The sequence below is a fragment of the Xenopus tropicalis genome, chromosome 1 (assembly GCF_000004195.4).
Source record: "Xenopus tropicalis strain Nigerian chromosome 1, UCB_Xtro_10.0, whole genome shotgun sequence".
NCBI classification, from domain to species: domain Eukaryota; kingdom Metazoa; phylum Chordata; class Amphibia; order Anura; family Pipidae; genus Xenopus; species Xenopus tropicalis.
This window is the reverse complement of record NC_030677.2, coordinates 2,314,781-2,339,383: the sequence shown is the minus strand read 5'-3', so window position 1 is coordinate 2,339,383 and position 24,603 is coordinate 2,314,781. Positions and strand designations below refer to the sequence as shown.

Here is a 24,603-nt window from a genome sequence, read left to right as displayed (position 1 = left end):
AGTCTCACACTGTCACTAGAAGCAGCTTATTTGATTTCAGCAACTTATTTCATCTTAATTTATTTTAGGAGATGCTGGCTACCCTTGTTATTGGTGGCTAATGACTCCGATACCCAGGCTGCGTACAAGAGCTGAATCTGCTTTTAATGAAGCACATGTCAGAGCACAGTGTGCAATTGGGAGAACTTTTGGAGTTCTGAAAAGCCACTTCAGATGCCTGGACAAGTCGGGAGGAAGTCTGATGTACAGCCCCAGTAAAGTGGCACAAATAGTAGTAGCCTGTGCTTTACTGCACAATCTAGCTAACTGGCATGGATTGCCTGGGTTTGTATCTGCTGACCTAGATGACCCAATTCATCCCATACATAATGTACTAAGTGCGTCAAATTTGGGCGAAATTGGGTGAATTGGAAAAAAAATGCAGGAGACAAAAAAAATGGGTTTCACAAATTTTTCGCCGTTTTGCGAATCTTCTTGCCGTTTCATGAATTTTATGGCAAAGTGAAATGGGACAAATTCGCTCATCACTACTTATTGGTGCTAATAATGAAGTAATTAAAGCTGCAACAGCTAAGTTGAAAATAGCTGTATATGAAAACATAACTAGATCTTATCCACTAAGGCTCATGTCCCTTGGAGCAGGTGAGCTCTGTCATGCCCCCACCCTCTACCAGCTCTCTCATGCCTCCATCCCCTCTCGGCTCTCTCATGCCCCCATCCCCTCTCAGCTCTCTCATGCCCCCATCCCCTCTCAGCCCTCTCATGCCTCCATCCCCTCTCAGCTCTCTCATGCCTCCATCCCCTCTCAGCTCTCTCATGCCCCCATCCCCTCTCAGCTCTCTCATGCCTCCATCCCCTCTCAGCTCTCTCATGCCTCCATCCCCTCTCAGCTCTCTCGTGCCCCCATCCCCTCTCAGCTCTCTCGTGCCCCCATCCCCTCTCAGCTCTCTCATGCCCCCATCCCCTCTCAGCTCTCTCATGCCCCCATCCCCTCTCAGCTCTCTCATTCCTCCATCCCCTCTCAGCTCTCTCATGCCCCCATCCCCTCTCAGCTCTCTTGTGCCTCCATCCCCTCTCAGCCCTCTCATGCCCCCATCCCCTCTCAGCTCTCTCATGCCCCCATCCCCTCTCAGCTCTCTCATGCCCCCATCCCCTCTTAGCTCTCTCATGCCCCCATCCCCTCTCAGCTCTCTCATGCCCCATCCCCTCTTAGCTCTCTCGTGCCCCCATCCCCTCTCAGCTCTCTCATGCCTCCGTCCCCTCTTAGCTCTCTCATGCCCCCATCCCCTCTCAGCTCTCTCATGCCCCCATCCCCTCTCAGCTCTCTCATGCCCCCATCCCCTCTCAGCTCTCTCATGCCCCCATCCCCTCTCAGCTCTCTCATGCCTCCATCCCCTCTCAGCTCTCTCATGCCTCCATCCCCTCTCAGCTCTCTCATGCCCCCATCCCCTCTCAGCTCTCTCATGCCCCCATCCCCTCTCAGCTCTCTCATGCCCCCATCCCCTCTCAGCTCTCTCATGCCCCCATCCCCTCTCAGCTCTCTCATGCCTCCATCCCCTCTCAGCTCTCTCATGCCTCCATCCCCTCTCAGCTCTCTCATGCCCCCATGCCCTCTCAGCTCTCTCATGCCTCCATCCCCTCTTAGCTCTCTCATGCCCCAGCCTACTCCTCGCCAAGGGTTTTTTTTTGTAGCGTCCCAAGCGGTGATTGTGCAGCTGCGCTTTCCGCATCCTCCATCTTGCGACTCACAGTGGAAATGGGCAAAATGGTGGAAGTCATGTGGTATGCGCCGCATAACATTTACGTGCGTAAAAGCGTGCTTTAATATTGTGTGCTAGAAAATAATGCATAAATATATCGCATGCTTTAAAGTATCGCTTAAAAATATGTCATCACCAAATAAATAACGACAATAAAATTGCTTCTTAATTCAGACAAGTGTCCTTTTTGTTAATCAATTGTTAATTCTCCAAATATAAGAAGTGATAATATTTTTAACGCATGTTATAAATAACACAAGCTTTTTCGGCCTTAAGTGTTTCAGCCCCTTTGTCTCACCATGTCCAGACACCATTTTTGAGTGTTAAATCCTGCCTCTAGATGGTGCTAGAGTGCAAAGACTTGTAATTTTGTATGTTGTATTTTCTAGTTACATCGATATCTGAGAAATGTTTCCTATACAAGTGATGGGAGCCCTGCCTTATCCTTTACTGAAAAAGGAGATTTTCATTATGAATATGAGATTGTGAATCCACAACTTGGTTCTGATGAGACTTGGACTTGGAACACAGTTGGAAATTATGTACCCTGGGCCCAAAGATTAACATTAACACAAGAAAAAATACGATGGAAAACTCCAAACAACAAGGTCAGAAGCCAAATGCTTCCTATCCTCATGTTTAGTTATAGGGTGTTGTTTTATACAAGTGTGTGTAACTTAAGGGTTAATCTTACACCCAGTCGTGCCTACCAACACACTGATGGGATTTTCGATGATACGGTTATATATGTAGGAAAATAGAAGCTGAGATTAAAAATGACACACATCCATCAAACTCAACACAACGCAACGGATATAGACTGGTGATATGAGTGGGTCGAGTCGAGCAGCTGCATTTAGACCAGACTGAAGTTTTGAAAGAGTAAAAAATAACTCCTAAGTAGTGAACCTGTGCGGTTGTGTGATTATATTGCTACCTATGAGTGTGATGGCTTACTGCATCTACTGGATTGGATTCAGGATTAGTTTGTGACTTTACCCAGTGCCATTCTGGGGTACGATGGATGGGGGATTCAAGGGCTGATGGGAAAGTTTTGCTATAGAAAGAGCTGCCATATTCAGAGCAACATTACACATTACACAGTTCTACCACTGACTGACTATGATCCTGTAATAGATACTTTTGTTGGTTTCTTTCCTGAATACAATTGGTATTAAATGTCCATGTGAATTTCAGCTTTTATTCAATATTATTAATACATTCCTGAAACTTCATTAAGCTATCAGGCTCACCATCCCACGGGGCCAGTAGCTCATCTATATAATTGGTTGGAAAAATGTACAAATTCGACTTGAATAATACATTGTATCATGTATGTATGTGATTTCTTCTGGAATTCTTCTATTTATTATATACATCAGTACATCAATGTACATTCACTGACAGTTAGAGGTGTCTCTTAAAACTCCAACCCCGGACCTAGAAACAAGACTAAGTGCATATTAACCCCCCCCCATAGAACAATGTGGAACTTAGCATGTTTTCTATGGGCCCCATCAGGTTTATTGTGACAGGTTGCCATTTAACCCTCTGAGCACCATTCTCAGGGCTACAGGAAGTCCTGGAACAGCCTGATAATCACCACAAGGAGCCTGGAAAAGAGCCAACCCGAAGGATTCAGGGGGGGATAGAAGTTAAGCCATAATCATGAGAGAGTGACATGAGCCAAAGATCTTAAGGGCACTAACTAAAAAGATCATTTGAAACTAACCCCATCCTATTGGTTGATGTGGAAGATAAGGGGCAGATAGTAGTAACATCTGCATTTTTTATTGCACTAAAGACTAAATTTTCCCAGTGAACAGACAGTATAGTGAAATTTTAGTGCAGACTAACAAAAAATTTTCACTTCAAAGTTGTACCAAGCATAATTTGTCACTCATCCCTACTAATACAGGACTGGCTTGAAAAAGAAGTGCCCTGTTAGGAATAACTATCTGCAGAGTGCCTCATGTAGAATACAACAAAAATAGTCTGGTAGGGCAACTGAGAATCTGTGATGACTGGACCAAGGGTTGGCTATAAATGGCAGGAAGGCCATTGGGTATTGGACTGAAAGTGGAATTGTAGTAAAGGAATATTTGAGGATTTTTTAACATGAACTGTGACTAAATGAATCTTCAATGGTACTTATCATTGCTTAGTGTGGATTGACTTTTGGTCTGACTGAGCCCCAATGTTGTTAGTAGTGAGACCAACTGATAGTGGTGAAGTTAGTGATGACCCGAGTACCAGACAAGCAGTCTCACCCCACACAACAACAAAGCTACAATTTCTGTTGTACAAATTGTATTAGCTGCTTGGCCTAAACAACATCACAATATGTAACAAATAACCAATATGAAATGTTGCCTGAAGGCTCAGCACTATACTGTGTGTTAATATTCACTGATGGAAAGGAAGGTGAGATCAAATAATCTCTTTGAAATTCATCAGAGAGTTTATGAAATCCATAAAGAATATATTGGTAAAAAAAATCAAACAATCTATAATCAGTGTATTACATGTGTATTAAATCCACAGTGCATAAAGCAGAATAGAAAAGGTTTTAATATGAAATCCAAAGTGCAAAATGGGAGATAAATTGATGGAAAGTCTAATCTAGTCTAATTGAATACGAATGTACAACAGGTTAATTGTATTAATATTTCTGTATGTGTGTGATGATTTTGATGGGACCCTAGAAAGTGTGATCTGAAAGCAATGTAAGTGATGGCTGGATATGAGCAAAGGGGAATGCGTGACTACAGAAGGGAAGCAGAACTGGCAGAATATGAGATCAAGTGACATGAGCAGTCAGTCTATGGTCCAAAATGATCTATTATATCATTAATCTCTAACAAGTCATGACACCCCCTAAACATTGAGCATTGATTTAGCAGTCAGAATGTGCACTAGATTCAATTTAATGAACTACTCTCATGAAAAATGGTAAATTAATGGGGCAGATGTACCAAAATGTGAAGTTAGAGCTCACCACAGAAACATTCACCCACGTTCTATTCATTCCTATGGGATTTTTAGAAGCGTTTATATCAATGGGTGAAGGTTAGAGTTCGCTATTTGATAAATACTCTTCTAAAAATCTCATAGGAATGAATAGAAAGTGGGTGGATTTTTCTGTGGTGAGCTCTAACTTCATATTTTGATAAATCTGCCCCAATGTATGTTTCATTTCACGGAAATAAGGATCTTTGTAAATAAAATTAATTAAAGTTCCCCTTAGCAGTCTATCTCTCTTCATTGTCTCTGTGCTGGAGTCAGATTCTGATGGACCATCATTGGTGTGTATTCCCTTTATCCAGACCTTGTATTAGAGCTAACTGCATTCCATAATAGCCAGTTCTGACTCCAAGCTTGTCAGAGAATGATTTGCTGGTTAATAGCTCAAATCACTTGTAGTTAGTGATGGGCGAAATGTTTCGCCAGGCATGGATTTGCTGCAAATTTTCACCATTGGCGGATCGTTTTGTGAAATGGATGAAAAAATTCACAGTGGAAAAAAATCGCCACATGTTCAAAAATTGCCACCCGCGACAAAAGAATAGCCATGGGCGACAAAAGAATAGCCTCGGGCGACAAAAGAATAGCAGCAGGTGACAAAAGAATAGCCGGGCGACAAAAGAATAGCCTCAGGTGACAAAAGAATAGCAGCAGGCGACAAAATAATAGCCGGGCGACAAAAGAATAGCCGCGGGCGACAATTTTTTTGATGCATAACATTTTTTGCCGATTCGCGAATTTTTTGGCGAAGCTAAATGGGACAGATTCACTCATCACTACTTGTAGTTTCCACAGTCCTGTGTGCAGCAGTGCGCTGGTCTTACTCTTGCTATAAATTTACATATCCCTAGGGGAGACCATGGGGCACATTTACTAAAACTTTCAATGTTCCCATATTTTTCTTTTTAAAAATTGAAATAAACTCATTCCCATGAATGTCTGACATTTACTTAAAAGCCTGAACTGAAAAAGTATGTATGGCAAAAAGTTGCAGATAAGTCATGAAACTGAAGCTTTTGGAATTGTCACACCAAAACCTCTTTTTCGAATTGTCACACAAAAAAAGCATCAAATACCTCTAAAGCTTTGAAGCAAGGAAGGATCCTCCAGGGAAGGAACATCTGCCATTGACGTCTACATGATCTCGACAAGTTTTAGCTAATGAATTGTCAGATTCATATTTTTAGCCATTTTGTTGCATAGTAAATGTCAAAAAAGTTGCAATTTTTTTTCAGCGACTTTTAGAGCTAAAAAATCCAAATCAGAAAAAAAAAATCTGACCGTTAGAAATGGACCTCGATGTGTTTGGGTTCATACATAAGTGATCTCTTTTCATGTGATGTAGGAGAGTTTATACTCCAGCTCTTATACACTATACACATTCTTATAGCATCTTTCTCCTCATTTGATATAATATTAAAAATAATATCATACACCCCCCTTACCAGGGTTATGGTTCTTTTGAGAAGCAGACAAATAATTGACACCAATAAGTCTATATGAAAATTAATTTATTGAATGATAGATCAAGTGATTCTTACACATAAATGATTAGTTAAACTAAAATAATATTTACACTATATACAGTAATAGATTATTTATAGTCTACATTATAGCTACCAACAAACACAAAACATGGTGATCTTATTCCTTCTCTCCAGCATTCCCACCATGGCTCCCCTCTGCAGTCTCCAACACTTCTCCAGTTCTCACATTTATACACGTTTTCAATACGTCCTCCACAGCTCACACCCCAACTGATCAAATGGGGTTGATAAAAACCACACCTAGCCTTTGTTCAAAAACTGTTGAGAAGGTATCTCACATACAGTAATGAGTTTCTATGGCTCCTGTGGCCAAAATACTGCCCAACTGCCATTCACAGAACAGCCCTTTGATATGTATAAGTTGAGGCTGGTTTTGTTTGGAATGTAAGCTGCCTGGAAAACTGGTTTTCTACTAAGTCTACATGTAAAACCAAGATGTTATTTCTTACAAAGTTTCTCTCAATTCAGAGAACAGCAGGGGATATCTCTCCCAGACCTGGTCACTGCTCCATGCCCAGTTCTCTTTCACTACTCTACCCTTTCTAACCGTATTCCAATTCCCACTCTTCCCATTTCATAACTATTCCAACACTTTCTCTTTTGCCCTATACACTTTCCTCTTTCTCTACAACCCAGTTTGGTGACCACATCTGTATGGGAAATACAATCAGAATAGCCATTAAACCTTCCAGAACCTATGTAGCCCTTGGGGAAATAAAGCAGAGCAGGCAGTGAGACTTCTGTCCTTTGCACCATGGCCCTGGCCCATACAGCATACTGACTCTCACAGTGTTTGCTTTGTACTATTTTCATGGTTTTTCTTTAATAAATCTTTATGGGAGAGGGGTCAGGATGAAGTAATTGGCTTCAACAAAACATCTTCCCACAGACCCAGAACTACCATCTCTGATTCTCTTCAACATAATCCAGAACCTAAATGGAACCTAGATTAGATTAGTTATATAGTGGTTATGTAATAAAAGGCAAAGTTTGCAGTCAAACTAATCACCTAGCCAATAGCCAATCAGCTGGTAGCATTTGCAATTGGTCACTATGGGTTACTTCTCTTGGGCAAACTTTTTACATTTAATTACATTACAATTAAAGCTGTGGCTTCCAAAATTAGTCAATCTTTTATCTGTATTTATTACAACAAATCGTTTGGCCTCAATACTGCTCATACCTTTTTGCAATTTATGTTTCTTTGTATTAGGTGCCAATATCTTGGTGCTCTGAGAGGTGTGTCCCCGGCTACAGAAAGGTAACAAGGCCTGGGATTTATATGTGCTGCTATGATTGTGTCTGGTGCCCTGAGGGAGAGATCTCCAATACAACTGGTAAGCAATATAAAGGTAAAGTACAACCAATGGTTTTACAAAGATGTAACCGCACTGGAACTGCATGTAACCAAGAGTAGTAACCAAAATCATTGTGTGAACTGTTGTCCCTACATTTCTGATGTAACCCAAAAACATACAAGGAGTAAAAGACCATTGAGCTAAACTTACAAATAGGCAATATAATTCAGACTAACAAATGTGTGCTGCCTATTTCAGACTAATACATTATCAATCACTCACTTATGTTCATAGCCAGTGTTTAATTTCCACCATACCCTTTAGATATTTTGTCTTAACTATTCTAGCTTAATTCTATACAGTATGTACCATATGTCCAAAGCTATTGTCATTAGTATTGCAAAAAAAAAATGTCATTAATTTGTCCTAATTTAACATTTACACAACTGTGTAGAATTGGGGTTCCCCTTTGTGGTATAAAACACTCCCCAGGCTAACAATATTGCCCATCCACTTTAGAGCCACCATGCTGTGTTGTGCCGAATACTGAGCCCAACAAACATATACTAAGAAGTTGACAGAATTAACGATAGATGTAATAATTCACCAGACATGGATTTGCGACGCATTTCGCCATTGGCAGATTATTCCGGAAAATGGCCAATAAAATCTGCAGCATAAAAATTCTCCCGCGCAACAAAAAATTTTCACCGTTTTGTGGATTTTTCACCCTTTAAAGTTTTCATGAATAGTAATGAGCAAATTTTTGATATAAACTATAAATTATTCATTCAGAAAGTATTATTTTCTTTAAAAAAACAGACACTACTGCCTCAAAACTGAGACTGTACAGCTCTCCTATTCCTATTAATGGCCCAGACAGTACATTACAGTCAAACATCCATTTATATAAGCTCGTTCCAATGATTTTATACTCTTGACTCTTGTTTTATTTTTATTACCTTCACAGACAGTGAAAACTGCATCCAATGCCCCAAAATGGAATGGCCCAATAGAAAAAAGACTAAGTGTATTCCAAAAACTGTAGATTTTTTATCATATACCCATATACTTTCTGCATTTTTCTCGGGTACCTCAGCTTTATTTTTCCTTACATCTCTGCTTATACTGGGAGTTTTTATTACACACAGGGAAACCCCCATAGTGAGAGCCAACAACCGGAGCCTGAGCTTCCTCCTCCTTGTCTCCATCAAGCTGAGCTTCCTCAGTGTGTTTCTGTTCCTCGGTCGCCCTGTGGATATAACCTGCATGCTGCGCATCATCACTTTTGGAATCACCTTCTCCATAGCTGTCTCTTCTCTCCTGGCCAAGACTATCATGGTTTGTGTTGCTTTCAAAGCCACCAAGCCAGGGAGCTCATGGAGAAAATGGCTGGGAGTCAAACTGTCCAATTCTGTAGTCTTGTTCTGCTCATCCATTCAAATAATCATCTGCATGACTTGGTTGGCCATTTCTCCTCCCTTTCAGGAACTGGACATTCACACTTCCCCTGGAACCATCATCATTCAGTGCAATGAGGGCTCAGCTATTGGCTTTTACTCAGTTATTGGGTATATGGGGCTTCTGGCAGCTGTTAGTTTTGTTTTAGCATTTTTAGCTCGGAGCTTACCGGACAGTTTTAATGAGGCCAAGTACATCACTTTCAGCATGCTGCTCTTCTGCAGTGTTTGGATCACAATGATCCCGGCCTATCTGAGCACCAAAGGCAAAAACACTGTGTGTGTGGAGATATTTGCCATACTCACCTCAAGCGCGGGCCTTTTAGCCTGTATATTTCTGCCCAAATGTTACATCATTCAGTTTAGATCAGAAATTAATACAAAATCTCAGTTACTTGGAAACAGACAGAATCAGTACTGATATTTGATAACACTTAATTTAAAATACAATGATCAGAGTTTATGTAATGCTGCCATTTGTTTATATTTGTGTTTTACCTAAATATAAATAGCTACAAATATAATACAGACAAACAACCAATTCTAATCACATAACACACCTCTAATTCTTATGATATGAAATGATTAGTGTAAATGTCACAATCACACAATCTGTTGAATGATTTGAATATTTACTCCTTGTACCAGAAACTTAATGTAAGTAAATATAGAAAAGAATTTAACACAAGTTTCATTTATTACATTGTTTATTTATTGTTTATATAGTTATTGTTAAATAAAAATGTATTAAATTAAAGCATAAATCACTGAGGGGCAAATGAGGAGTAGTGAGTATCAGGATAATTTATAAGAGAAATTTTTAGGAAAGTGAGATAATGAGATAAGTTAGATAAGAGTAGAGATGTAGCAAACCTCACAAAAAAAGTTCGCGAACCCGTTCTTGCGAACGTTCGCGAACTTTGCGAACCCCATAGACTTCAATGGGAAGGCGACCTTTAAAACCTAGAAAAGCCATTTCTGGCCAGAAAACTGTTTTTAAAGTTGTTTAAAGGGTGCCATGACCTGGACAGTGGCATGCAGGAGGGGGATCAAGGGCAAAAATTTCTCTGAAAAATACGTTGTTGACACAGCGTTGCGTTTTGTGCTGTAAAGGGCAGAAATCACACTACATTTCTAAACTTGTGTAATAAACTGCGTGTACATGCCAATCAAGTCGTGTAAAGGTTACAGCCGGTTCACACGCAAAGACTAAACACAGCATTTACTGCAACGAAAAAAAAAACCCAATAAGCTTTAATGATACCGTCAAGTGAGCGAATAATATTTTTTACTAGTTGTTTATCACCTCCAGGACGTCCTGTCGGTGGGAATATTTCTGTAGTGGTGTGTTTAGCAGTCACCGTGCTTGTGCGCACGTGCACGGTCAGGCAGAGGTAATTCAATGTACAGTGACGTGAACCAAAAAACACTGATTCTGCAGTGTGGGCCCAGTTTTGGCCTACTTTATTGATCACCTGCGGTGACCATAAAAGATACGATTTTGCCGCTGTTGCAGAACCCTGAAAAATCAGGAATGTGTACATTCCTGAAAAATTTGGGTTTTTTGTCGCAGCCCCTGAAGCACAGAGGCCAGAAAAAATATGTTAGATAAATTTTGAAAATATTCGTTTTTTTTGTTGTGGCAGCCACTGAAGCACAGAAAAAATATGTTAGATGAATGATATAACAACCATTTTCTCAGGCAAACCCTTTCCAAAAACTAATATAGCATACCAAGCACTGATCAACCATGTTTTAACAGCGAATTTCGATAGCTGCACATTGGAAAACTCCAACGCCAGCCTGACTGTCCCTTCTCAGCCTGTCAGTTATAGCTTCTAATGCTAACGGCCTAATGCTGCACAAATATGGCAGCCCCCTCATAGAGGGACATGGGGGATCAGATAGGGAATGTAAAAGCTTGGACAAATATATGTTAGATATATGGTATCACAACAATTCCCATGGCAGAACCTTTAAAAAAACTAAGATAGCGTACCAAGCACAGAAGACAGAAAAAATGTTAGATAAATGGTATCACAACCATGCCCCAGGCGGAACCTTTAAAAAAACTAAGATAGCGTACCAAGCACAGAAGACAGAAAAAATATGTTAGATAAATGGTATCACAACTATGCCCCAGGCGGAACCTTTAAAAAAACTAAGATAGCGTACCAAGCACAGAAGACAGAAAAAATATGTTAGATAAATGGTATCACAACAATTCCCATGGCAGAACCTTTAAAAAAACTAAGATAGCGTACCAAGCACAGAAGACAGAAAAACTCAGGATTTACCTGTCCAAAAAGTTTGGCTTAAAATGAAACCAGTAGGATTTGCACCCTAGTTTGTATGGTGGTGGAGGAGGACGCTAAAGGATAGCTGTGTGTGGAGTCATGCGGCGTGCAGAGAAGGACAGCTGCATGGGGAGTCAGAACAAGTCTTCCGGCGTGCAGTAACCCTCTGAGATCCATGCCTCAAACCAGTAGGATTTGCACCCTAGTTTGTACGGTGGCGGAGGAGGACGCTAAAGGACAGCTGTGTGTGGTGTCAAGCGGCGTGCAGAGAAGGACAGCTGCATGGGCAGTCAGAACAAGTCTTCCGGCGTGCAGTAACCCTCCGAGATCCATGCCTCATTCATTTTAATAAAGGTCAGGTAATCAACACTTTTGTGACCTAGGCGAGTTCTCTTCTCAGTTACAATCCCTCCTGCTGCACTGATGGTCCTTTCTGAGAGGACACTTGAGGCGGGGGAAGACAACAGGTTTATGGCAAATTGTGACAGCTCTGGCCACAGATCAAGCCTGCACACCCAGTAGTCCAGGGGTTCATCGCTCCTCAGAGTGTCAATATCTGCAGTTAATGCCAGGTAGTCCGCTACCTGCCGGTCGAGGCGTTCTCTGAGGGTGGATCCAGAAGGGTCCTGGCGCTGCCTTGGACTGAAAAAACTTTGCATGTCTGACGTTACAGAGTGGCAAAAGTGCATTGTCCTTGCAGGTGTGCTCGTGGGAGGATTACCGGCACCTCTGCCCCTGGAATGTGGAGTGACATCACCCTTAAAAGCATTGTACAACATGTTTTGCAGGCTGGTTTGGAAATGCAGCATCCTTTCGGACTTGTGGTACGTTGGTAACATTTCTGCCACTTTATGCTTGTAACGAGGGTCTAGTAGCGTTGCCACCCAGTACAGGTCCTTCTCCTTAAGCCTCTTGATACGGGGGTCCTTCAACAGGCATGACAGCATGAAAGACCCCATTCTCACAAGGTTGGATGCAGAGGTATCCATCTCCCCTTCCTCGTTATCAAGGACTACGTCCTCATCCACCACGGTCTCCTCCCCCCAGCCACGTACAAGACCAGGGGTCCCCAAAAGGTGACCACAAGCCCCCCGGGAAGCCTGCTCCTGTTGGTCTTCCGCCTCCACAAAGCCACCTTCCTCCTCTGACTCCACTTCTGACACCTCTCCCTGCATTGCAGCAGGTGCCTGGGATCGTTCTGGTGATTCCGCCCAGAAATCATGCTCTTCATGCTCCTGGTCACGCTGGTCTACAGCGTCATCTGTCACTCGTCGCACGGCACACTCCAGAAAAAAGCAAAGGGTATTAGGTCACTGATGGTGCCTTCGGTGCGACTAACCATATTTGTGACCTCGTCAAAAGGGCACATCAGCCTGCAGGCGTCGCGCATAAGCACCCAGTAACGGGGGGAAAAAATCCCCAGCTCTGCAGATCCAGTCCTACCACCCAGTTCAAATAGGTATTCATTGACGGCTCTTTGTTGTTGCAGCAGACGTTCAAACATCGTTAGCGTGGAATTCCAGAGAGTCTGGCTGTCGCAAATTAAATGCCTGACTGGCAAGTTGTGCCACCGCTGAATGTCAGCAAGTCGTGCCATGGCTGTGTAGGAACGTCTGAAATGGCCAGACACCTTCCTGGACTGCCTGAGAATGTCCTGCAATCCTGGGTACTTTGAGACAAACCATTGGACTATCAAACTGAGAACATGTGCCATGCAGGGCACATGTGTTAAATTGCCCAGTCTCAGTGCTGCCAACAGATTGTTTCTGTTGTCACACACCACTTTTCCAATTTTCAGTTGGTATGGGGTCAGCCACTGATCGGCCTGTGAGTGCAGAGATGACAGGAGTGCAGATCCGGTATGGTTTCTGCTTTCCAGGCACGTCATGCCCAAGACAGCATGACAACGGCGTACCTGGCACGTCGAATAGCCTATGGGGAGCTGGGGGTGCACAGGTGTGGAGGAGGACGCAGCAGCAGAGGAGGAAGAAGTCGAGGAAGAAGCCAAGTTAGAAGACGACTTAGAAGACGAGTTAGAGAGCAAAGGAGGAGTAGAGGTGGTGGCAGACCCGCATGCAACCCGTGGCGGTGACACCAACTCCACTGTTGTTGAACCACACATTCCCTGCTTCCCAGCCATCACCAGGTTCACCCAGTGGGCAGTGTAGGTGACATACCTGCCCTGACCATGCTTGGAGGACCATGTGTCAGTAGTCATATGGACCTTTGCCCCAACACTAAATGACAGAGATGCGGTGACTTGGCTCTGCACATGCTGGTACAGGTGTGGTATTCCCTTCTGTGAAAAAAAATTGTGGCTGGGTACCTTCCACTGCGGTGTCCCAATTGCTACAAATTGGTGGAAAGCCTCAGAGTCCACCAGCTGGTATGGTAAAAGCTGGCGGGCTAAGAGTGCAGACAATCCAGCTGTCAGACGCCGGGCAAGGGGATGACTCGGAGGCATTGGTTTCTTACGCTCAAACATGGTCCTCACAGAAACTTGGCTGGGGGCAGATGAGCAGGAACTGGTGGTCAAGGTGGAAGGCGGAGTGGAGGGTGGTTGAGAAGGGTCAAGGACAGCAGAGGTAGAGCAGTAAGATGCTTTAGCAGAAGGAGGGTGGCTTAGAGTTTGGCTGCTTCCTTTGAGGTGTTGCTCCCATAGTGCTTTGTGTTTGGCGTTCATGTGCCTTCGCATAGCAGTTGTACCTATGTGGGTGTTGGGCTTCCCAAGACTCAGTTTCTGACTGCACTCATTGCAAATTACAGCGCTTTTGTCAGAGGCACACACATTAAAAAAATGCCACACTGCTGAGCCTTTTGATGTGGGCTTTCTAGCAGTAACAGTAGAAGTTGGCGGGTGCGTTGGCTGGCTGACCACAGGTGCCAATTCATGTTGTTGCCCTACTGTTCCGTGCGAGCTGTCCCTGCTTCTTCTAAGTCTTATTCTCCTCCTGCCTCTCTGACTCTCCGTCTCTCCATCTGAACTATCCTCCTCTTGCTCTCTTCTTGTGGGCACCCACAAAACATCAAGCTCCTCATCATCATTCTCCTCAGATGCATCAATTTCTTCTGACAGCTCACAGAAGACAGCAGCAGCGGGGACCTCATCACACCTTATGTCCATCTCTGTTGTGTTGCCTGCCTGAATTATGATATCTGGTGTAACGTCCTCATCTCCTTCATCTTCTTCTGGCAATAATGGTTGCGCATCACTCAGTTCAACAAACTCATGTGAAAACAACTCCTCTGACAGTGAAAAAGGCGCGGCGGTGGTGGTGGAGGAAGTGGTACGTGGGGTGCCCATAGCAGAGGAGGATGAGGATGTTGTGGCAAAGTTAGAAACGGTAGAGGATGGGGTGCGCTGTGTAAGCCAGTCAACTACCTCTTCAGCATTTTTGGAGTTCAGGGTAAGTGCCTTCGGAACACTGGTCGATTTCCTAGGGCCACAGGATATCATAGCAGCACGACCCCTAGTGCCTCTGCGTGGCAGCCTGCCTTTGCCTGGCATTTTTTTTATTTTTACAAAACAACAACAACTTGGGTGATGTTTCTGGACACGGAACTATTATTGTTATTTAGACAGAATGTGAAAAAGCTCACACAGCTAGGTGGCACTTGGTTGAAAAAGACAGTGGCAACAACAAGGCCTGCAATGGCAAAGTATACAGTAGTGGATATAGTATTGCCGGTGGAAAAACATCACTCAGGTGATGTTTCTGGACATCGAATTATTATTGTTATTTTTAGACAGAATGTGAAAAAGCTCACACAGCTAGGTGGCACTTGGTTGAAAACGGTGGTTAGTGCTTAGTGCACTACTCGGAGCAGCACACCTGTCTCCAACACACACAGACGGAGCTGCAGTACACAATGAAAAGAACAGAAAATAAAAGCATTCCTTACAAGGACTATTGGGTTACAGCAGATGATCAGCACAGGACAGCTGCCCACAGCAGCTGCATACAGAGCAGTAGAAAGTAGATCACTAGTCAGCAAAGCTACCTAAACTCTCCCTCAAATCCCTGCACAGCTCTCTCCCTATGTGCTACTACAGAGCAGTAGAAAGTAGATCATTAGTCAGACTCAGCAAAGCTACCTAAACTCTCCCTCAAATCCCTGCACAACTCTCTCCCTATGTGCTACTACAGAGCAGTAGAAAGTAGATCACTAGTCAGCAAAGCTACCTAAACTCTCCCTCAAATCCCTGCACAACTCTCTCCCTATGTGCTACTACAGAGCAGTAGAAAGTAAATCACTAGTCAGACTCAGCAAAGCTACCTAAACTCTCCCTCAAATCCCTGCACAACTCTCCCCTATGCTATCTCTTCAAACACACACAGGCAGAATGTAAAATGGCTGCTGGGCTTCGGTTTATATATGGAAGGGAGTGGTCCAGGGTTGGGGGGTGGTCCAGGAGGGAGAGCTGCCTGATTGGCTGCCATGTATCTGCTGACTCTGGGGTGAGAGGTCAAAATTTGGCGCCAGCTAAGGCGAACCCAAATTGCGAACATACGCAAGAACATCGGACTTGCAAACACCCGATGTTCGCGCGAATTAGTTCGCCGGCGAACAGTTCACTACATCCCTAGATAAGAGCAATTTCTGGCTCCAACCAGGAGAGATTAGCTGGAAGTATTCTTCCCTACAGGCACTGTTGCCTGGTGGTACTACTAGTCAAGACCTGCTGCCTCTAAGTGCTCTGTAGAGATGCCTGCAATCACACAAATAAGTTTCTTTAATGAGTGCTCAAATGTTTCTAAACTGTTGTTGTCACAGGCCTAGTTCTAAGCCGTTACAGGCCTAGTGATACTACTGATCAAGTCCTGCTACCTCTAAGCTCTGTAGACTCATTGTCTATGTCTGTCCAGATAATGTTTATATACTGTACATTTATGAACTCCATGCCCCCACCTGTGATAGGGCTAATGCTATTAGCTTCTGGGTGCATTTATACATTTGTCATTCCATTTTTTTTACTTCCTGCCTGGTTTTCAGCATTGTTTGTCTTATTGCTTGTTTTTCACAAAATCTGTTTGTAACTATCTTGACTGTCTGGGTTTGGGTCATCTTATCTTTATCTGTCTTGCCTTACCTGTTTAGTGGTCAACAAAGATCCTTTCTAGTGGCCCCCAACTAGTGGTAAACACATAGGTGACTGTTGTAGACAGACGTGTGCACTGAAAATGTGTTCACTGTATGAAAACTTGGTTTTGATCATGACATCATGACATCAGACTGGGATCACACACATTTATATCTGGCACTGATAACCTTCAGCAAGGTGCAGGTCCCTGCTAGGATCAGACAGCCCCGCATTTTTAGAAGATGTGAATATCTTCAGGAGGAGATGTCTGATAATAATGTGCAGGGATGTACTGGCTGAACCAGGCAGCAATTCAGGATCTTTATGCCCTTGTGGCAGAGGATCTTAAACCTCTTGGGAAGGTCCAATGCATTGCCTGGGATGTGCCAACTGCTTGCAGTTTTGCACTTCCCATCAACCTTGCAGCCAGTCACCTCGGGCATCATTGGCATGGGTCAGCCAACTTTTTCCAAGATCCTAACTCAAGTGCTGAAGGTGATTCTCAAGCACTCATGGAGGCACATTTTCTTCCCATTGACCATGGAAAAATGGCAAAGGGTCAAACAGACTTTTTTTCCCATTTGGGGGGGTTATCCAATTGCAGGGAGGAGCAATTCCATAACCAGAAGCACTCTCACTCCCTCAATGTCCAGGGGGTGTGTGATTCCCACCTACAGACTATGAGTATTCGGTCAGGGTTCCCTGAAAGTTGCCATGACTCCTGTATCTTGTGCCAGTCAGCTCTCTACCGCAAGTTCCCTGAGGGGAGGATGCCAAAGGGTTGGCTTGTGGGTAAGTAATTTCTGTAGTTACACCCCTTGTTTTGTTTTTTTAATTAGATTTCCTATCAAGCACTCCCCCCCACACACACACTGCCTAATCTGTTTCACACTGCTCCCTCCAGCTAAAATTGTGTGTGATCCAGAATGTGGGAGATATTGTGAGTTACCTACATTGGACCCGCGTCCTTTTTTTGGTGCATCTTGAGTCACCTGAGGGCCCCCCTACAGGGGTAATAGACACGGCCTCCCAGTAATCCTCTTTCTTTTTACCCCTTAATAATTCACTGATCAAACAACCAACTGAATGATGTTTTTTTAAAAAAAAAAAAAAACTATTCTGCCCACACTTTATAATATCATGAATACCTTCATTTTTATATTTTTAAATTATGATTAATTGTTTGCTAATTAATAAGTTTCCAATTAACATAATACAATTACTAAGATTTCTTATTTAGTCATCCTCCTATCACCCCATTACATAGCAGAGAGTTCAGGAAAGTGTTTTCTCTATGTATTTTGAAACAATTCTTGAAAATATGTTGTTAATTAATTAAGGCAAATAATATACTTGCATTTGAAGTAGTGAATGTAATGCAGGGATCCCCAACCAGTGGCTCGGGGTAACATGTTGCTCCCCAACCCCTTGGATGTTGCTCTCAGTGCCCCCAAACCAGGGAGTTATTTTTGAATTCCTGACTTGGGGGCAAGTTTTGGTTGAATAAAAACAAGATTTCCTACCAAATAAAGCCCCTGTAAGCTGATAGGGTGCATAGAGGCTGCCTAATAGCCAATCTTAGCCCTTATTTGGCACCTCCATGAACTTTTATGGTGCTTGTGTTGCTCTCCAAGTCTTTTTACATTTGACTGTGGCTCACGTGTAAGAAAGGTTGGGGACCCCTGATGTAATGGCTGCTGGTCAGTCCTGGATACCCCTTGTTTGACTGTATAAAAATAATATATATATAAATATATAACTGGCCAAAGTTTAAGACAGGCACAGTGTCTTCCCCAGAAATTACCATCAGGTACATAGAGTGACGAGATTCATATATAAATATAATTATGGCGCAGCACAGAGCAGGGAGTAATAATTAAGTAAATAGTAAGTACAAAGGGAACAAACTTCATGTTGGTTTGAAACTATGTCACTGAATGAAATCTGATTGGCTTTTATTGGCTCCATCCAGTTTTTCTAACCTTGGACCACAATTATATAGTAAAAAACACTTTGCAAAGTTTGGGGACCCTGGTTTTAATAGTGTCAGAGTGGCAGCAAATTAAATTTCCCCACTGAAAGTCAATGAGTGACATCTGATTGGTGGTTCATGACTCTGCCCACTATTTCTAATGTTGAACCACAGTTGCCCAGTGACTAAATCAGTTTGGCGACCCCGTAATAGAATGGAAGCAGCTTACATTTAAACCAATGAAATTCAATTGGAGAAATCTGATTGGCTGTTGGTGGCCCCACCCACTTTTTTCTAATCTTGAATATTAGTCACAAACTGTACAAAGATTGGACACCCTGGTGTAAATAGCATGAGAATGGCAGCATTTTAAATTGAAAACAATAAAATTCAATGTGTGAAATCTGTTTGGATGTTGGTTGCTCCACCCACTTTTACTAACCTTGAACTGCAGACCCAGCCCCCCAGTGACCAAACATGAAGAGTTTGGGGACCCCATGGAAATTTAATGGCTGATCGGAGCTCCGCTTCCTTTTAGGCACCCAACAAATATAATATTTTCATTCAGGGTTTGGTGAGTATTGCCTCAAAGATCTATGATTGGCAGCAGTTTAAATTTCCCCATTAAAGACATTTGGTGAAATTTGATTGGCTGTTTTTGACTCCTCCCACTTTGGGTCATCCAACAAATGTCACTGTTTTATTCGGGGTGACCCCATTATTATGTTATTCAAGTTTGGGGGGTGTAGCCTCGAAGCTGTAAGAGTGGCAGCAGTTTGAAAATCTTCCCTGGAAAATTGGGGTGTTCGGAGCGGCACCACAAAAAGACGGGGGGCGGGATCGCTTAGAAAAGCACAAGCAACCTGCTCCGCTATAGGGCGAAGAAGTGTGAAGAGTTTGTATTTTGTACCCCTGAAACTGTAGGAGTAGCATTTAGAAAATGGGGGGCACTAAGAAGATGATTAAGAAGCAGAAAAATCAGCTGAAGTCGAGGAATAGTAGGTTTGTGTCTGAAACTAACATAATAACCCATAGCAATCAGTTTACTGGTAAAATGTCACCTGTTTAAAAGCAAACATCTTATTGGCTGCTATGGATTACGGGTCCTCGGCCAACAGTGCTTTCCTAAAATTTGATTTTAAGCTCAACTAAAGCAGGGACTGAAATGAAAGATAAAAATATCAATGCAATGGATAGAATTAAAGTAAAAGATAAAACATAAGTTTGCAGGTTCCTAAGGGACTTGTGATACACAGACATTACTGGCAGTTTATCTTCAGAGCAAAGATATAACAGTAAATGTACCATTCCCAGAATAAAGCAGAGCTCCCCCGGTGGCTGTGCCTATATTCATTCTACTGAGCAAATCCTCTCTCTGCTCTCTATAAAATGAGGGTTGGAGGAGCCGGGCCCCTTACTCTGTTCTACACATGGACCCCCACATGCCCTTGTATTAGGGAACATTGTGTTTCCCAGGGAATCATGGCTGTACACAACTCCCTAATAGAACTGATCTATCTGATAATGCTGTGTGTGGGACCCTGCAGGTCTGGGGCACTGCCTGCCAACCCTGCCTGCCGTCTGGAGATCATTAAAACAGATGAGGATTATGAATATATTAAGGAAGGAGATATTATGATTGGAGGAGTGATGACCGTTAGTAAGTCTCTTGGACCAAGCCATGAGAAAAGAATTTTTTTGTGTGATAAGTAAGTTTTATTTACCCTAAGAGATAGGAAAGATATAACTTACAGCAGGGTAGGTTCTACTGTTAGTCTTCTGGGCTGGGCAAAATGCTACTCCCCAACTTTGTACCCCCCATTCTGCTCCCAAATCTGGAAAATATCCGTACTTGGGTACCTAATGGATCTGCCCTGTATAGGCAGCCAGAGCCCTTGCGCTAAAGATAAAGCACCTTGCCATTCAGATTGTTCTGTTGTGTGATATAATTTTTCATGCCTAAATATATTAATATTTATCCCAAATGCATTTTCTCTAAACAGTCAGTGAGAGGGAAGGAAAAGATCTATGTATTTCTTGGCCCAACATTCCAGCAGAGGCTGTTGTTGGAGGCAAATCTTCCAGCTAATCGGAAAATTATTTTTTTATCTTTATTTATCACCTAAAATGGACTGATAGGATATTTATTTTTAAAATAATCTCTTTCCTGCAGTTTCTTCTGATGTACCTTCCACCCTCCATGTGGGCCTGCACCTCCTCACTAAGGACTAAATATCATGGGGGTTTGTCTTTGACAACTTCTCGTATTTACCACTGATACCATGATGAATGCGTTTGCACTGATCAGTAACCCGAATGATAACCAAGTAGAGTAGAACCAGTATAATGTCAGTCACCAGATGGAGATGCGCCCAACACAATTGTCCCCCAAATCTAAGTCAGATTTTCCATATTTAATGTGGGAGTGATGTATGTGCCGGTTATTTCAGTGCAACTGAGCTGGGGCAATTGATGCAGGCTGCTGTGGGAACCCTGGGGCTACTCTGTCTGGTTCAGGGTCACCTCCATGGACAGGGGCAGTTGTGCAAGAATTGGAACTCAAGTATCTTTCATGCAACTGACTGCAGCCAAGTACAACTGCACTTGTGGTTGTAAATACCCCTTTCCCTTGATGAACCTCATGTCAGTACTCACTGGGGTGGCCCATCCCACATGCTCCCATTAGAAGGACCCTTTAACCATTTCACTACCAGCCATTTTGGTCAAAGTGAAACTTGTATTGCCAGACAGTTTTTTAAACACTGTTTCATTTTAAGGGCCTTTCCTCAGGGGCACTTTTAGTTTAACCCAGGAAAATAATATATTGAGTTTTTTTCAGGATGACCTAAGCTTTCATAATATGGTAGAATTTTTGTGTAATTCCAATTCTCTAACAAGATATAGGCTTCTAAATGTCTAAAAATAAAAAAAAATCAAATTTTCCATAATATAAACACACATACTAGACACAAAAAATATTTTTTGCAGGAAAATACAACTGATTTGGAAAGTCCTATGTCTCCTGAATGTGCCAATACCAAATATATATGGTTTTATGGAGATTTCTCATGTGTATAGTTCAAAAACTCCCAGCAGTAAACTACCAAATTTCCAAAGCACTGCTCCAGAAAGCTGCATACTTTAGATTTCAAGGCCAAAAATTACACTAACAGAAGGTTTATCCCAGAAAATTGTACATTTTTGGAAAGAACAGATTCTGGGGAATCCAGAATAGGCACAACTGTCTGTCTACTCCAAACTATCAAGTTGCAACGCTTTCCTAAAGTGATTGGTTTTTATCAAAATTTTTGAAATTTTAAAAAAATCACTTCAAAGCTTCCAGTCTATAGTCTCTTATCTCCTACAGGTCATAAAGTAACCAAATAAAACACCCTAAATATGAATGCCAGGGGTCCACTGAACAGTTTGATGCCCAATTTGTATAGGTTTACCTAAGTATGTGGCATGTAGGGGCCCCAATGGAAACATACCCACATATGATCTGTCATTTCAGCTACTGCAAAATCAACACATTTACATCCTTTATGTTGGATAATGCTGCAAAAAAGTACGCTCACCCCAGAAAGCCATATATTTTTGGAAAGTACACATCCCCCTGAATCTACAATGGGTACACATTTCTTTTTAGTCCAAAGTACCAAGCCGTAAAGCTTTCCTAAGTTTGCAGATTTTTAAGACATTTCAGAAAATCACATAAAAATGTTGCAGTTTGCTGCATTTATCTCTTATAATTTCTTAATAAAGATCAGATAAAGACAAGTCACCCCAAATAGGAACACCTAAGGTCTACTGAACAGTTTGATGCCCAATATGCATAGATATACCAAAGTCTGTGGTTTGTACTGACCCCAAAATTAAAATAGAGCATATGGATTTCTCGCCTGCCAACTCAGCTTTTGCACACAGAGCCCCCTGTCAGTGTATTATGTGCCGAAACTTCCCCTAACTATACAGAGACGCCCAGAAAACCATATAGTTTTGGAAAGTACACATTCTGACAAATCCAACAAGGGTAAGGGGTCCTTTCTACACCAAAGTACCAATCTGTAAAGCTTTCCTAAAGTTATTGGTTTTTATGAAATTTCAGAAAATAGCATAAAAATGTTGCAATTTGCCACATTTATCTCACACAATTTCTTGCGTACAAAGGCAAATCACCCCAAATAGGAACACCTAAGGTCTACTGAACAGTTTGATGCCCAATATGCATAGATATACCAAAGTCTGTGGTATGTACTAACCCCAAAATGAAAATTACGCATTTGGATTTCTCGCCTGCCAACTCAGCTTTTGCACACAGAGCCCCCTGTCAGCATATTATGTGCAGTAACCCCCCCTAACTATACAAAGACCCCCAGAAAACCATATAGTTTTGGAAAGTACACATTCTGATGAATTCAAAATAGGTAAAGTTATTTTTGTACACCAAAGTTACATATGGCAAAGCTATGCTAAAAACAGATTAGAAACACTTATACAGGGATAAAAATGCAATAAGTGTCATTAGTGGTCAGAATTTCTGATCCAATAGTCACGTTGTCAAAATAAACAGTTTTTAGGGACCTTTTTTTAGACTTCAGCTTTCTGGTCATAGGAAGTCCATCAACCAACAGAGTGATTTTTAGATATTAAATATGCTGATATTATTGTATTGTCTTTGTTTTTCTGGCACAGATGTAAATAGGTCTGAAATTTCATTGATGGTTATTCAGCCTGAGCCATGTAAATACTTTTGTCAGATAGATTTGCCAGCTTATGAAAGTATGGTTGGTTCAGGCTAAATGTGCTGGGTAGGAGTCATTTGGTTCATACTGCCACCAAAAGTGGAGCACCATAGGTCGCTCTTTGTATAGAAGGCAGACTTGTTATGGGTCTGTTTTTCTAATTTCTGGTTATATGGTGTTCAGAATACAGGACTTGTTTTTCTTGCATACCAGATAGGTAGCTGGTTTAGACTACATGGTGGAAGCATCTAGTGAGTGACGCTTGTTGTCTCCTATAAGTCAGTACCCTGCTTGCACCCCCAACAGTTATGGGATCTGCTTCCTTTATATTTACGTTCCTGTGTGTCCCTCCCATTAGATTGCCTCTAGCTATAGTGTCTTGATACTTAGTCACTTGGAGTCTCATAGTATCAACTTTACTTAAAGGGGTTTGCTGTTAGTAAAGGGACGTCCTATCCTCTGCCCCTACTAGCCTTGCCAGTTTTCATCTTGTGGTTAAATGGAAATAAGTTTTGGTAACTTGTACTGTAATTTGTCAAGCTTCCAACAGGATTTCATCTTTTCATCCGGGGCTGATAAATTATTACTGTGTGACCCATTTATCCTGTCTGAGCAGGTTGTGCCTTTGGTACCTGCTCACAGGGCTCTCAGTCTGGGTAACTTCTCTAGATATGGCACTCGTGTGCACTGCCTTTGTTTTCTAGATTTCAAATATTTTGGAAGAGGAAGGTCTATAATTGCTTGTTTGAAACTTTTATATCACTTTTAGATGAAGAAATATAATTGTGCTTTAGATACAAGCAGCTAGAGAAGAATTTTATGATTTCTTTCCCCAGACCAAGTCCCCAGAAGTACCGTTATCTTGTGGAGTTTCTCTTCCTCGTCAAGGAACTTAATGATAATCCATCAAGGTTACCCAATGTGACCCTGGGATACCATATCCATGATTCCTGTGGAACCCCACAAAGGGCTCTGATGAATGTATTAAAGATTTTATCTGGTACCAGGGAACCAGTTCCTAATTATTCCTGTGTAGCAATGAGAAACATTGTTGGCTTTATTGGGGATTTAGAGTCTCAACCAACTATATATATGGCATCTATTCTGGGTGTGCTGGGCTATTCCCAGGTAAGAATCCTAGTTTTATTTGCTAAAACTTCTTATTTTGTATCTCAATGAAGGTGCTAGAAGTGTATTTCAATCAGAGAACATAAAGCTTGAGTCAGTTTTGGCTTTAATTGTGCCCCTAGAAACGTAATAATCTTTTTTGTAACTTACACCCTACTTATACTGTAGGTTATATAGAAGATTTATACCACTAGGTTGACAGGGACCTATTTATCATGATGTGAAAGAGCTAGTATATAAATACACAACACAATGCCAGAACTCTAGGAATCACCATGTAAAATCCAGT

At 42.1% G+C, this 24,603-nt stretch overlaps 1 protein-coding gene across 1 annotated transcript; it reads left to right on the top strand.

The window, feature by feature from the left end:
- Positions 1 to 1,765: 1,765 nt before the first annotated feature.
- LOC108645658 (vomeronasal type-2 receptor 26) lies at positions 1,766 to 9,288 on the top strand (the record flags this gene model as incomplete). The annotated part of the gene is made up of 3 exons (XM_018090885.2): positions 1,766 to 1,782; positions 7,545 to 7,592; positions 8,781 to 9,288. Coding segments are annotated over exons 1-3 (573 nt in total), but the record flags the coding sequence as incomplete, so codon positions are not given.
- Between the last annotated feature and the right edge of the window lie 15,315 nt (positions 9,289 to 24,603).